At 34.9% G+C, this 14,711-nt stretch overlaps 2 protein-coding genes across 2 annotated transcripts; one reads left to right on the plus strand and one right to left on the minus strand.

Annotated features, from left to right (window-relative positions):
* The first annotated feature begins 967 nt into the window (after positions 1-967).
* LOC104226203 (phosphoethanolamine N-methyltransferase-like) lies at positions 968-6,678 on the plus strand. The gene is made up of 12 exons (XM_009778122.2): positions 968-1,318; positions 1,466-1,581; positions 3,477-3,614; positions 3,763-3,900; positions 4,111-4,254; positions 4,691-4,801; positions 4,893-5,034; positions 5,312-5,592; positions 5,704-5,865; positions 5,960-6,013; positions 6,099-6,173; positions 6,413-6,678. The coding sequence occupies exons 1-12, from the start codon at positions 1,279-1,281 to the stop codon at positions 6,509-6,511; spliced, it is 1,500 nt and encodes a 499-aa protein (XP_009776424.1). The 5' UTR covers positions 968-1,278; the 3' UTR covers positions 6,512-6,678.
* A 699-nt stretch (positions 6,679-7,377) lies between these two features.
* LOC104226202 (uncharacterized) lies at positions 7,378-10,609 on the minus strand. The gene is made up of 5 exons (XM_009778121.2): positions 10,381-10,609; positions 9,771-9,829; positions 8,481-9,439; positions 8,256-8,390; positions 7,378-7,893 (listed from the first exon to the last, which is right to left on the minus strand). Exons 3-5 carry the CDS (start codon positions 8,901-8,903, stop codon positions 7,624-7,626), a joined length of 828 nt encoding a protein of 275 aa, XP_009776423.1. The 5' UTR covers positions 8,904-9,439; positions 9,771-9,829; positions 10,381-10,609; the 3' UTR covers positions 7,378-7,623.
* Between the last annotated feature and the right edge of the window lie 4,102 nt (positions 10,610-14,711).

Consider the following 14,711-nt stretch of genomic DNA (forward strand, 5'->3'; position numbering starts at 1 on the left):
TTCAGCTCTAGAGCTGAAGTTCGCCAGTTACAAAACAAAAACTTCAGCTCTAGAGCTGAACTTCAGGCCCGGCTACTAGAATGCTGAAGTTTTGCGTGATTGCCTTTGCTATTTCAGCCCCGTATGCTGAAGTTATGCGACAAAGTGGGTACGTTTGCAATTTTTTTTACAAAGGAGACACAAGTTAAAACGTGACACAAAAAGTGGGTATAGATGCAAATGCTTAAAGTTTCATGGTCTTACACGCAGGGCCTCGGGGCTTATGCTTCGCTTTATTACAAATAAAATAAAATGTATCGCCTAACTCTCCAAGCCTTTTAAAATACTAGTCATATATCTATTAATTTGGGGTAAATAGTGATAAAAATAGCACGGTATAGCCAATTTTCGAACTGGTCATTCAAAAATAGCCAGCATTTACGAAGTCAATGAAAAATAGCCACTATTTTGCTGCAACAGAGACCGGTCCAGCATAATATACTGGAGTTAGGTGCACCTGTGTGTGAACTCCAGCATATTATGCTGGACCGGTATACTTTGCTGGCTCCAGTATAATATACTGGAGACTGGAGCACCGGTGCTCCAAACTCTAGTATATTATATTGGACAATTATACTTGCTGGAACTCCAGTATAATATGCTGGCGTATTTTTCGGGTTTTGAATAGTATTTTCGCTCAAATTTATCTTTACATGAAAAATGATTAAATTTCGATTACTTTTGAAACTAGCTATTTTTTAACGACCAGTTGTAAATTTGGTTATTTTTGAATTTCTCCCTAAACAGTGCGATAATAATTAAGCTCTGGTAGGCCCTTGTCAAGAAGGAGAATCTCCGAAACGACATCACGTGGCATAGGCCCACTAGTCATAACAGATCCTTCCCCACCACCCACCCACGCACGCAACTCTCGTCTCTACGATTCCCCTCCTCACAAATTCACCACCATTTCAAACAATCAACCTCTGCTCCTTCTGTTAAACAAAATACCAAAAAAATAGCTACGTAGGGGGGTCATCTTTTTTTTATTTCATTGCCTATAAATAGATAGACCACCGCCTATAACAAAAACCATAAGCATTTTACGTTAGCTGATGCAGCAGAAAGGCAGAAGCAATAACCGTAGATCAAGATCCTTTTCTAGATCCCGTACTGCCGTTGAGGGTCATTAGTAACATACACCCCCCTCCTCACATTGTCACAATAATTATAATCTTGTTTAAAAATTAATTAAAAAAGATTATAACATTTTCGTGTTTTGATCAAATATCACAAACAATGGCTCCTGTTATTTCTGCTGCTGCTGCTGCTTCTTCAGGTTTGAAATGTTCCTTGCTTCTTCTTCTTCTTCTTCTTTTTTTTTTTGTTTGAATGAAATGAGGATTATATAGCTATTAAAATGTGATTATTCTTTGTTTGGGACGTCTATTATTAATGATTTTGATTATGAATATGTTGTGTACAGAACAAGAACGTGATGTTCAGAAGAATTATTGGATCGAGCACACATCGGAACTCACTGTTGAGGCTATGATGCTTGATTCTAAAGCAGCTGATCTTGACAAAGAAGAGAGGCCCGAGGTATTAATATTTGCCTTCTTCTCTATATTGACTTCTGGGGAGATCGCTTTATGGCTCGTTACAATGTTACAAATGTTCTTTTAGTTATATGTCGTTCTGACAGGTAGGGGTAAGGTCTGCATACACACTACCCTCTTCACACCCTATTTGTTAGTTGTTGTTGTCGTCGTCTGACTGGAGCTCGATAAAATAACACACGAGATTGGTAATAAAACATAGGAGATTTTGAAGGGTTATTTTTTTCTATTCAAATTATAACTAGTCATAGGAGTCATAGGGTTATTCAAACAAGGGTTGATTCCCTCATTCCTTGTATGATTCATTTTTTTTTATTTGTTTAGGATAAGGATATTCTCTTTGTGGTCTTCATTTTGAAGTACTATTTCTGAGTCATTTTCATGAATATTCAATAATAGAATATGCCCTTTATTTTGCCAAAATAAGGTGGTGTAGTGCTTAATTGTTGTTTTGATATTATGTACTATCATTTATTTGCTGTCTGATATAATGACTTGATACCACCTACCCTGTTGTCTCACAAACTAACAACTAACCAAGATTTGTTAAATTTAGATTTTACTGTTGATTGATCTGAAATGGAGTGCACATTTTACTGTTAAGAATCAATATTATGTTCAGTTCTCTGTTTAAAAGTGAGAATAAACCTTAATTTTTAATTTGTCACACCTCTTCCCAATCAAAGCTATTTACTGTAGGCATCAAGGAGAGAAATTAGTGAAAAAGTAAACTGTCTAACTAATTAATGATTCTTTGGATCTGTTTCTTGCTTGATATTACTGGAGCTTTCCACTTGGACATTGTTCCTTTTAATATATCCTAAATTGCAAGATCTATGCGCTTTAAGGAGGATTCGCAACTTTGGGACTTTAATTGACACATGCTAATTTTTACTACTTCTTCATCCCAACAAGGAAGAAAAAAGGAGGAAAAAAAGGAGAGAAAAACATGTAGAGGTCAATCTTTAAACAATTTTTGGTTACAAAGAGCAAAGTCATAAAAATTTTAATGACGGCAGGCACCATATGTTTGCCTCCAGTTAACAAAAAGTAGGGGTGCTTGCTTATGACCCCTTGAATAGCGATGCTTGAACATTTCAGTTGTCCCAAATGTTGGATCCAATAGTTTCTTTCTATTCGCTGGCTTCGTTTGATCATTAGATATAAGTTCTCTGAAAGATTGCACTTCTTTATTGTGATCATGGAACTTTGGTTTTACTAACATGATCCTTGGCTTATGTTTTCCTTCTTAGTTACTAGTCTTTTCCTTGGGCGCATATAGTGGAAGAATACCAACAGCAAAAAGACCATGATGATTTATGTCATATCTAGTGACAAAAGGAGCTGGTACTAACATTCAGGCTAAAGTTATAGTTTAGTGTGTTTTTCCCTGTGATCTCCTTAACTCGTAGTTATCAAGAATTACCTTGTGCATCGCCATATTTAATTGAGAAGCTTAACGGGAAGTTATACTAGTGATCTGGATAACTTTGCCCAGTTCAATTGCACTGTATTACAACAAGTAGAGGAGTTTTGATCCGTCTAATTCCACTACTTTTCAGTAACTATGGGTGGGAATCTTTATTTGTTATGTATGCTGCTATCCATATATGATTTAGAGTGATCTGTTTTAATATACAGCCTGTTTCTTCTTTTAGACGCTTATTGTCTTGAGCCAATGCATATATATATATATATATCTGATGTTACTACATATCCAAAAGTTACTCTAATTTTCATTTTAACAGGCTGCTTTTATATTGTTTTTACTTGAGTCTGTTCTTGAATTGCACGTTGAGTTTAGTTTGTTTTGCGAGTTTGACATGGTTGCTGTTAGACATGTGACAAATATTTGAAACTTGTGAATGGTCATTTTAGGTGCTCTCTCTACTCCCATCATATGAAGGGAAATCAGTGCTAGAACTGGGTGCTGGTATTGGCCGTTTCACTAGTGAATTAGCCAAGAATGCTGGGCAGCTTTTAGCATTGGACTTTATTGAAAGTGCAATTAAAAAGGTTTGTGACATTTACATTCTCTGTCTCTTTTTATGGGGGCTGTGACTGAGTTTGTTCAGAAGGTTCTCTTGTTAATGGATGCTTAAGTGATGATAAGTTTACTGAATAAATTTTTCTTTTTCCTCATCTTTTGTTTTGCTTATTGCAGAATGAAAGCATCAATAGCCATCATAAGAATGTCAAGTTTATGTGTGCTGATGTGACTTCTCCAGATTTGAAGTTTTCACCTGAATCAGTGGACTTGATATTTTCAAACTGGCTACTGATGTATCTTTCTGACGAAGAGGTACTTTTATTTTCATCTTCTGCCTGATCTTTTGCTTGAAAAAAATCGCAAATGTACATTTAATGATTAGATTGACTAATTCTCCATGTTTAGATCAGTAAGATGGTAACTTGATGGTAAAATCACAATTTTAGGGATATCTCTTGCTCTTTGCCACTTTAACAGGTACTGCTTTAACGCTTGAAACTGTTTCTTTTTGCGTGATTGAAGGTCCAGAGTCTTGTGGAGAGAATGGTAAAATGGTTGAAAGTTGGAGGCTACATATTTTTCAGGGAGTCATGCTTCCATCAATCAGGAGACCACAAGCGAAAGAACAACCCAACTCATTATCGGGAACCTAGATTTTATACAAAGGTCTTAACTTTTCTTCCATTTCTTTTCCCGTTGGAAAAATACTACTATGAGCAAACTCCATGTTGATCACAGAAACTTGTTATTTTCTTGGCATTAACAGTTAAATCAGTGCATGAAGTACTTTTTTACCAACGATTTGGCTCCGTGGAATAAAATTTGTTATCACACTTCAGAATTGTGTTTTCTTTCCCTTTTTCCTGCGTTTCCGGAGAAATTGAATAAATCTCTTTAAAGAAATCCTTAATAACATATTAATTTTTCTGCAATTTTATTAGGATTTCTATTGAATTAATAGCTGAATTGAAATCATTACCTGTTTTTCTGTTTAAGAATTGTTAATCATTGCCTTTGTTTTGCTAGGTGCATTTGACACCAAAACAATCATTGCCTTTGTTTTGCTTGGCTTAACCTACTCGAGTCCTTTACTTGCATGCAGGTTTTTAAAGAATGCCATTTAAATGCTGGTGATGGAAAATCATTTGAACTTTCTCTCATCGGTTGCAAGTGCATTGGAGCTTATGTTAAAAACAAAAAGAACCAGAATCAGGTACATAGATTTTCTTCCCTCATTGCCCCTTTTGTTATTTACTGTTACCCCGAACATCCAATCACCGCACCCTTTGCTTCGCATCTTGCAGATTTGTTGGTTATGGCAGAAAGTTAATTCTGAGGAAGACAGGGGTTTCCAGCGTTTTCTGGACAATGTTCAATACAAGTGTAGTGGCATACTGCGATATGAACGTGTCTTTGGAGAAGGTTATGTGAGCACCGGTGGAGTTGGTAAGCCCCTAAGATTCCTCGCCTCTCTTGTCTTGATCACTGAGAATCCAACTCCATGCAGTATACTAGAGTATCTCTTAATTATATTTGTCGGCCTGAAGGTTATAACGAAAGAGTTTTCACAGTTTCATTTTTTCTTTTTAAGTTTTCCATCTCCTGTCTGCTTGCAAATTCTCTTCTTTAACTTTAATCTGATCATTCCACTCAAAATCATTTAATCCTACCTTATGCTGTGCTTTATCTAGTTTTTGCTGATTAGGCATTTAATCTTGAGCAGATACCACAAAAGAATTTGTCTCCATGTTGGATCTTCAACCTGGCCAAAAAGTCCTTGATGTTGGCTGTGGCATAGGTGGAGGTGATTTTTACATGGCTGAGAATTATGATGTTCATGTTGTTGCCATTGACCTCTCAATCAACATGATATCATTTGCTCTTGAGCGTGCTATTGGTCTAAAATGTGCCGTTGAATTTGAGGTTGCTGATTGCACAAAGAAAACATATCCTGATGGCACATTTGATGTGATTTACAGTCGAGACACTATCCTTCACATCCAAGTAATTTCCTTTCTTTCAACATGAATCTTCAAAAATCGTTTCTACATGAATCGCCTTCTCTATATGGCTGTTTTATTTGTCTGCTTACGGTTAAATATGGTGTACTTTCAGGACAAACCTGCATTATTCAGATCTTTCTACAGGTGGCTGAAACCAGGAGGCAAAGTCCTCATAAGCGATTACTGCAAAAGCCCGGGACCAGCATCAGAAGAGTTTGCAGGGTATATTAAGCAAAGGGGTTATGATTTACATGATGTTGCAGAATATGGCCAGGTATATATCCATTCTAACAAGCACCTCCCCTTCTCTTCTCTGCTTCATATGTGTTGTATGACAGTGCTTCTTATGCGTTTTCCCCTTAATATAGATGCTCAGAGATGCTGGTTTTGATGAAGTTATTGCTGAGGATCGAACTGAACAGGTGCGTTAGGCAGATCTTGTTTTCTTTGTAAATGAACGCTAGCTAAGATATTGAGACAAACCTAATAGATTTTTACTTATTGCAGTTCATTAATGTTCTCCAAAAGGAGTTAAATACTGTGGAGAAGGAAAGAGATTCATTTATCCAGGAGTTCTCAGAAGTGAGTGATTTATTATCATCTTCGATCATTTTGTAATTTTTCCATTCTTTCTTTAGCTGAGGGTCTACCGGAAACATTCTCTCTGCCCTTCCAGGGTAGGGGTAAAGCTGCGCACATCCTACCCTCCCCAGACCGCATTTATGGGATTACACTGGGTGGTTGTTGATCATTTTGTAATTTCCCTTTTTGTGGGGTCAAGGATTACTTCTTAACTTTTGTTTCTGATATTAATTTTACAGCAAGATTACAATGAAATAGTTGGAGGTTGGAAAGCTAAGCTAATCAGGAGTTCATCCGGGGAGCAGAGGTGGGGTTTGTTCATTGCCAAGAAGAAGTGAATATCAAACTGAAGGATGTATCTTGGTTTTCCTTCATGTCCTTGTAATCGATGTACTCGTATGTTCTTCTGTTGGCCTTGTAATAATAATGTTTTTACATCTTTAGGGTGTAATATCAAGTGTCAGATTGAATCTTTAGATTATAAAGTTTTTGACTACTACTGTTATCTTGGAGGGATTTGTTCTGAATTCAAGCTGACAACAATCCTTATGCTGCTACTAGTCTAGAGTCCTTAAGTCTGTTTATCACAGACCATAGCCCAACAAATTGCAAAGCCAAAACAAGATTAGGACCGTCTTTTTCATCCTATGCTGACTCCGGCGTAGGCTGGCTTCTCATTGAACCTCTTGTTAGAGAAATGCACTTGTTCGTCATCGGTTGTGTAAGGGTCTCCTAAAGGGTTTATAATGTCCTGAACCACTCCACCTATGATTAGTCGTTCTTCGCCTTAATTGTTATTTAAGCAAGTAATAGTTCTGTCTTGGTCCGAATGGGGATATCATTTCTCCTCTGCATGTCCATTGCCGTAAGGTTTTGGGTTGGATGCTCAAATTCTTTCACACCTGTCCATGCACGCCAAAAAACGCAGTAACTTCTAAATATCTATCCACACGTTTTGTAGTCGTTCTTTGCTGCATTGGCCTTTTCACTCTCCACGATAACAAAATGTTCCACTATATCACAAGAGTATTATTCAAGGGAAGTATGGAGGGTTAGAGTAGGTAGTTCTGATACATGTTTCTATGTTTGTAATACTATTACTAAAGAACATATGTATCCACTCCAGCGAATACACATCTAGTTAAAAAATGACAGAAGTGCTGGCATTGAATTTTGCCCACTTTCTATGAATACAATTAAACACTATTCCAAATCACACGGTTAACATAGATAGATTGTATTGAAAACTTGAATAGGAAATTACAGATATTAAAGGAAGCACTGATAGAGAACGTCTAAGATACGAAAACAAGTAAGCATTACTCGAAATCACTGCATCTGCTCCTAGTATTGCGTATAGCATGGATTTAGAGTGCTTGTAAATCATAACTGTTACTGATAAATCTTTGATAATTCAACTCAGTCATAGCTATAGTGCTCAGAGGGTGATTTAAAGGATCACCAGCTCGACTCCTTTGGAAAATTTTCCTTGTAGCTGTCGCCAAGCCTGACTTCTGGCTTTTCGCTCAACTTTGGAATATGACTGATCGCAAAGACTAACGATGCATTTCTCAAGCGCTAAAGATTTTTTGACAAGGTAATTTATCAATTCCTCATCAGCTGTACCGCCAAGATAACCTTCATATCGGACCACTTTGAGATGTCGTCTAGGTAGCGGTAGAATAGTTCCACCATAGATCCTTGTATCAGACCAGTCAATCTGAAAACGAAAAAAGAAATACAAATACAATTATATTCTGAAATATAGTAAATCTTTCTTTATTATAATCTGACTCAGAAATTAAATCAAAGACAGGGGTTAAATTAGTGTGGCAACGTATAGATTATGCGAATCCCTCAAATCCTTCATCAGACAGACACAGTACTAGCACATCCTATAATAGTACTAGATTCCTCCGGAAACATCCAATATTAGTTTCCAGAAATACAAAAGCAAGTAAGACATGACAGATCATGGTCCCAGCTCTCGTTGAGTCCGAAAAGAGTGGACACCATATCAGAAGTAAAAGGACGTGTTTAACCATATTTCAAAAGAAAATGAATAAATAAATAAATCTCTACCTTGATGTCGAACATTTGCAGGTATGGAGATGCCTGCAGAAGTGGAGTAACTTCAAGTAGAGTGCAATCGACAACGCTCAATATAAGCCATTTGAGATTGTTGAATTTCGGGAAAGAATGATGAAAATCAAGAGCCTGGAAAAGATAAAATAATTAGAAGGAAGACTAGGAAAAAAAGGCACCAAAACTTTGTTTTATTCTTTATGGAAGAGGGAAATTGCTTACCCTCAATTGGTCACAACTAACTTCAAGTGAAAGCTTCTCCACTTCACTGAATTTTGTTGCAATCAAATCAATGAGAATAGGCAGCGATTCACGGTAAATCTCAATTTGAAGATTCACAACCGAAGAAACATTCTTTAGAGACAAGTTTGTTTGCTTCGTTCCCTTGAAACTAAAGGAGATAAGATTGGCATTACAGATCTCCAAATAATCTATTCTGCATCGATATATTTCCAAATGCTTCAACTTGAGGGAAGGACCAATTATTAGATGTTCCAATACCCGAGAATTTCTTATAGATAACTGTTCAAGAAGAGGATAGCTGGAGAGGAAAATCTCGGCAACTTGATGGCACACATCAATGTAGGCTAGAGTTAAGACTTTTGAGAGCCCCAAAGCCAAAGAGGGAAGCATCATTACTTCCATGACTTAAAAGCTCAAGGGGAATGGAATATCGATCGGATTCTACCCAATAACCAATTAGCAAGAATAATTCAAGGCTTTCAACCTTCTTTGATGATGCAAACTTGAGCCATTTATCAATTTCACATTTGAAATTACCTTCAGAAGGAAGACGGACACTAAATTCTTCTAAAGTATGAGATCTGTGTAAATCCAGAACATGATTGATCAAATTTATATGCCTCAGTCCTTCCTTTTCGCAAAAATCTAGATTCAACGCCTTATCCCCGAACTCTGAGATTACATCAAAGTTCAGACATGTGACAAAGGTATCGCCATCGACTTGAAAGGGAACTTGTGCGCACCGCTTCTCTCAATGTCAACTGAGAAAGAATTGACACAAGAATTTCATCTGGCAACTGGGAAAGCCTATCCTCCATTACTACATAGCTGGAGTAGCAACTATTATTACGCTGCTCATACTCTGATAATAATGGCAACTGGCAAAACGTATCCTCCATTACCACATGGCTAGAATAGCAACTATCATTTTGCTGATGCTGTGACAATAACACCAAAATGAAAGGTCATGATATAGTCGAAATTTCGTGAATACATCCCAAAACAATTTGATATGAGACTGCAATAAATGAAGCCAAAGTAAAAGACAACAGTTTAAGCCAAAAGCTAATAGCTTCTAAACTGAATGCGAAAAAGAATCCGAACCTTCATTAACTAAAATTCTATTAACCAAGCCAAGAGAAACTCAGCAAAACTAATTGTCTTATGATAGTGAAATCAAGATTGAATTTTGTAGTCGCCAAAAGAACTAAGTACTTGTGCCCAAGTTATATATTTGACAAATGAAGAGACTGATCAGAGAGACTTTACCTTTGTTATATTTGGGTGGATGCTAAATTGGTGTCCTCTACTACATTCTGGAACTTCATCTGTCGAAGGTTGGCCATCCAAAAATCAATACGGAACCATCCATTGTAATAAGATAGATAATACATCATTGATCCCAGATATAATAAATTAAAGGAGTCATTTGCTTTAGAAGCAATTTATGCAGGGATTAGTAATGCAGGTACAATAATGCAAATATTAGTAATGCAGAGATTGTTATGCAAAGATTAGTAATGCAGTAATTAATAGTGCAAGGGTTACTTCTCACTAGATGTTTGGTTTGTTGTACTAAAAATTATTATACAATATATCTTTTAAATGTGCTTTTATTTTTTTAACAGACTAAAATATTGGTCTACTTGAAGGGTTATTTTCTTTACTTAATATTTTAAATCCATGTTGTTAATACTTGCATTCTTATTTCATATTCTATCCCACATAAAATTATGACGGCTTTCCGCAGATCTTATGCGAGTATTAGTTATTTGAAAAAGTGGAACCAAACGATCATGAACATCAAACTCGAAAAGGAATAAATTGAACCAAAGTGAAATGTAATATACTACTGAAATACCCTATGCTTTTCCCTCACCTATGATTTCAAAACCAGCACGATTGGCTATCTCAATAATACCCGAGAGATTTTCCTCAGAAATAAAAGATGGAATAACTATCTTCCTCACAAGCTTCTCTTCCTCATCTGCTAGCCGAGCCAAACAGCTCATGTCTTTTTCTGTTGTGACCAGATGTTAAGGAAGGGAAATGAGCTTCTGGCGAATGTTTGCCAGCTTCTCCAAATCCTTTTTATGCTTCTGATAGGACATTTGTAACTTGTTCCGTGCAGTTGCTAGTTGTTTCAACATTTTACCTGCATCATAATTACATACATGTATAGTTAAAAATCAAAAAAGCATAATAGTATAGGTGGAATAATGAGAGGAAGGAGGTCATTAAAGAAATCGCAGAGAGTGAGACAACTCAACTTGAATGTGCATCACCCCTATCACGACGTAGTATTTTCCTTACTTTATTTATGACTCGTCATTGAACAATCCCTCTAAGAAAGTTGGCATTGCTCCATTCTTTATATTAGCTCAAAAATCTTTATAATCAAACATTGTTCGATGAACCAACTTCACATTGCAGTACAAGATATCAAAATGTAACTGCTTCTAAATTGACTCAAAATAACAAGAAAAACACAGTAGCTCAATGAACAAGTTGATATAATTATCATGCACTTCAAATTCAGAATATATACACTATCATATGAAACAAATAAATCTTAACAGAAGTAAGAATTCATCCTCAAGCAAGTGGGAGGATGACATCATACCTATTAATTTTAATCTCTGCAACACAGGCAAAAGTACTACAGAATTTGCAGAAGATGATATAAAGTAAATAATAAAAGAGGAGATTCATATTTCGGTTTTTCTTTCCACAGCTAAAGTGCAAAACACAATTAGAAAAAGCCATCATGGAGTAATCATGTAAAAAAATTTACAATCTAAATACATACATATAGCCAGCAGCGTAACCAGAAATTCCGCCAAGAATATTCAAACTTTTATAATTGGTGCCTTGTTATATAGAGCAGACAGGACATATAATATTTTAAGAAAGAAGTACAGATCCTAATTTTTCCCCAGAAACAATTAGGAAGTAGGAAAATCACCTATGTTAGGTGAAAAACAAGTACCTATGTCAATAAATTTGAACCAACATATGCTATAAATCTTGTGACAATGCTTCCTAAATTGGAGTACTTACAAAAACAAACAAGAGAAACACAGTTAAGATATTCTTTAATGGACTTAAAAATAATATGGTGCAGTTTTAGATTTTGGAAGAGTCGCATTTCGAAATCAAACTGTCCCAAGACATAAACACATCAATTTCACAGCCCCAAACTCATGCAACATATAAAAATAGATAGTCATATACACATCCCCAAACGCACAAACACATCAATTTCAGAAAAAAAATTTATATAATATAATATAACTAAAAGGAGAGTAAGAATAATACCTTTTCACATAGATAGCAGCAGAAGGTGGAATCAGCCGAGAGTTGCTGACTTGAGGGCAGCTGCAACGAACAGTGGGGAATCGGCAAAAGGATTTTTTTGTTCTGTGCAAGAGCTACTGCCTACGGATGAAGACAAATTTAAACCTTCACTAGGATTATTTTAATAACTACATTTTGTTGCGATAAATATAACGGTGGATGTCTACTTTCATCCGTCATCTTCATGTCAAATGCTCAATGACATATTTTTTCTGTTCAATAACATATTCCATGACATATTTTCTTCACTTCTCATGCCTATATAAAGGTCTTGTAATAGATAGTAAAATACACACAATTGAAGAAGAAAATCTCTTCCTTCTCTCTATCTTCATTTCTTGTTCATGTTTTACTAAATTGCTTTTATTTCCTTGTTCCATATTGTTACTTTGAGTTATATTTCATAACACGTTATCAGCACGAATAGCTCATTTCATAATCTTCTATCAAGATTATGTGGCAGGTGCTCTTTAATTTTCATGGCGTTGGCCAACACCAATTTTGGCGGCAAGGTAACTTATTCTAATTTTTCTTCATAATGGTAAGAGTTTATACATTCATACCACTACACAAATATTTATTTTAATGGTCTTTAATCCCAAGAAATTATATCTAATATGAAGTTTCTTCTCGTAGAGTTTTATTTCAAAGTATCAGTAAAGAACATAATTATTGCTTAAACTAAATTCAAAGTGAAAATTTAAGAAGGTGAGATGTACAAGATCTCTATTGTCCAAGGAGTGAATTTCACTATGCATTCTAATATTAAATTATTTTGTGATTAAATACTAATGTAATTTATATTACACGATAAAATAATTATAGTTTTGCAGACAAACATTCGTAAGATTTCTTTGATTTCATTCATTATAGTGGTGTTTTTATGAGTTTGTGCATGTTATGTAGAAATATATGGCATCTTAGAGATCATAATGTTTATTAATAATACATAAATCTAATGATTTAAAAAAAAAAAAAAAAGGATGACTTAGCACCAAACTATAGCAGTATCTTTGATCTTTCCTTTCCTACGTATTTTGATTCTTTATGCATGAGATTTGATTTTATTTGTTTGATGTGGATTTAGACTTACATTTATGAGGATGATCATGACATTAAAATAATTACCAAGTTGGAGTGGTACTGTGACTATCAAAATTATTATTATAATTAAAGGTGTATTACGACTCTATGTTTACATGATTTTAAAATTATAAGTAAAATTTACCCACAATCTATTTTCAATTGAAATTGTATGGATAGAACATCACCCCGATACATACATTTGGAAATATTCTTTATGTTGTTTGTCTTAAATTAGCCCCTACAGTAGCAATATCCTAAAATTGATTCAAGAAATATTATGGCATTGATTTATGGTCCATCTGAACTACAATAGAATTTACAACAAATGTTCTGTTCATAAGAGTTACCATATTCTATATGTCTTGTTGAAACTTAATTCACTTATGCATATAATCGTGAATGGTAATATATTATGGTCCAGTTTACTTTGGCAGATTATGATATTGATTAACGATAAGCCATTAGATTCAAGTCTTGATGCTCCATGATAATAAGAGTTGAGTTTGAGTCCCAATTTATTATGGCTTAACATGCCTTTGTATTGGTAAGACATTTTGTACCGTATTGATGATATAATGATGACTAAAGAAAAATAATATATTTTTCATTAAAGGCATGAAGATTGTCCCACTTGATTTGTTCCATTCTTGAAGTGAATGTGGTAGCAGTGCATAATAAGTTTAAATGAAGACATGTGGTTGAACAATGAATGTGGGCGTTCCAAAGATCAAAATAATAATAATAATCATCACTATGATTATAAAAGGAGAACAATAAGGGTTCTCAAAATAGTCTTTCGAAATGTGAAGACAATGTTTGCCATCAAATTGTTATGAAGCACATCGCTGATTATGATTCACTCCTTGAAGAGAATGTGACTTGTGATAAGCATTGAGAATGCAAACCCATTCCTAAAGGTGAATGTGGTAATATGTGATAAAAGTAATGAATAAAGACATGCAAGGCATGATTGGATGAATACCACACAACTCACCTTTGAGGAAGGTTTGAGTGAAATAAAGAAAATAAATATTATTGTGTCGTTACATGAATATGTCATTGGTCTCGTACATGTGATATGCCAAAATATTTTGGCATACCTTATAAAAATTATTAAAGGCAAAATTAAAGTAAGAAAATAATTTTGCTTATGATAATTTTGACCATGACAACTTATTATGATATAATTCTCTCAGTGAATGAGACATTTATCATATGAATGGTATGATAAAAGATCTTGTAGTACAAAAGTTGTTAAGAGATCCGGAAAAACTAATTTATTACTATCCGGATGAATAAAATTATTCATGACATTGATATTGTAAAGTCTCAAAAGAAACTTTTTGAATTTCAAATGTATAAGTCAAAGTGATTGGCATATTGAGACTATAAATGAAAGGAAGATTGAATATCTTCATATTTCTATAATCATACCGAGTAAATATGAAAGATTACCCGATTTTCTTTCTATTTGTACTACACAAATATAAGCATGATGCTGGAATCATATGCCATAAGTAAACTAGAGGTTTACTAAAATAAATATTAGTTGGCATGACCGGTTGACCATCCCGGTTTAATTATGTTGCGAAAAATTAATTAAGAATTACATTGACATATATTGAAGAATAGAAGATTCTTCAAGAATTCTCTTGTGCTGCTTATTCTCATGATATACCGGTTAAGGTTGGTATTGAATCCCTTGATTTCTGGAATGAATAAAAGGTGATAAATGTATGGGCTCAGTCACCTGCCATGTGGACCGTT

The sequence above is a fragment of the Nicotiana sylvestris genome, chromosome 10 (assembly GCF_000393655.2).
Source record: "Nicotiana sylvestris chromosome 10, ASM39365v2, whole genome shotgun sequence".
Classification (NCBI taxonomy): Eukaryota; Viridiplantae; Streptophyta; class Magnoliopsida; order Solanales; family Solanaceae; genus Nicotiana; species Nicotiana sylvestris.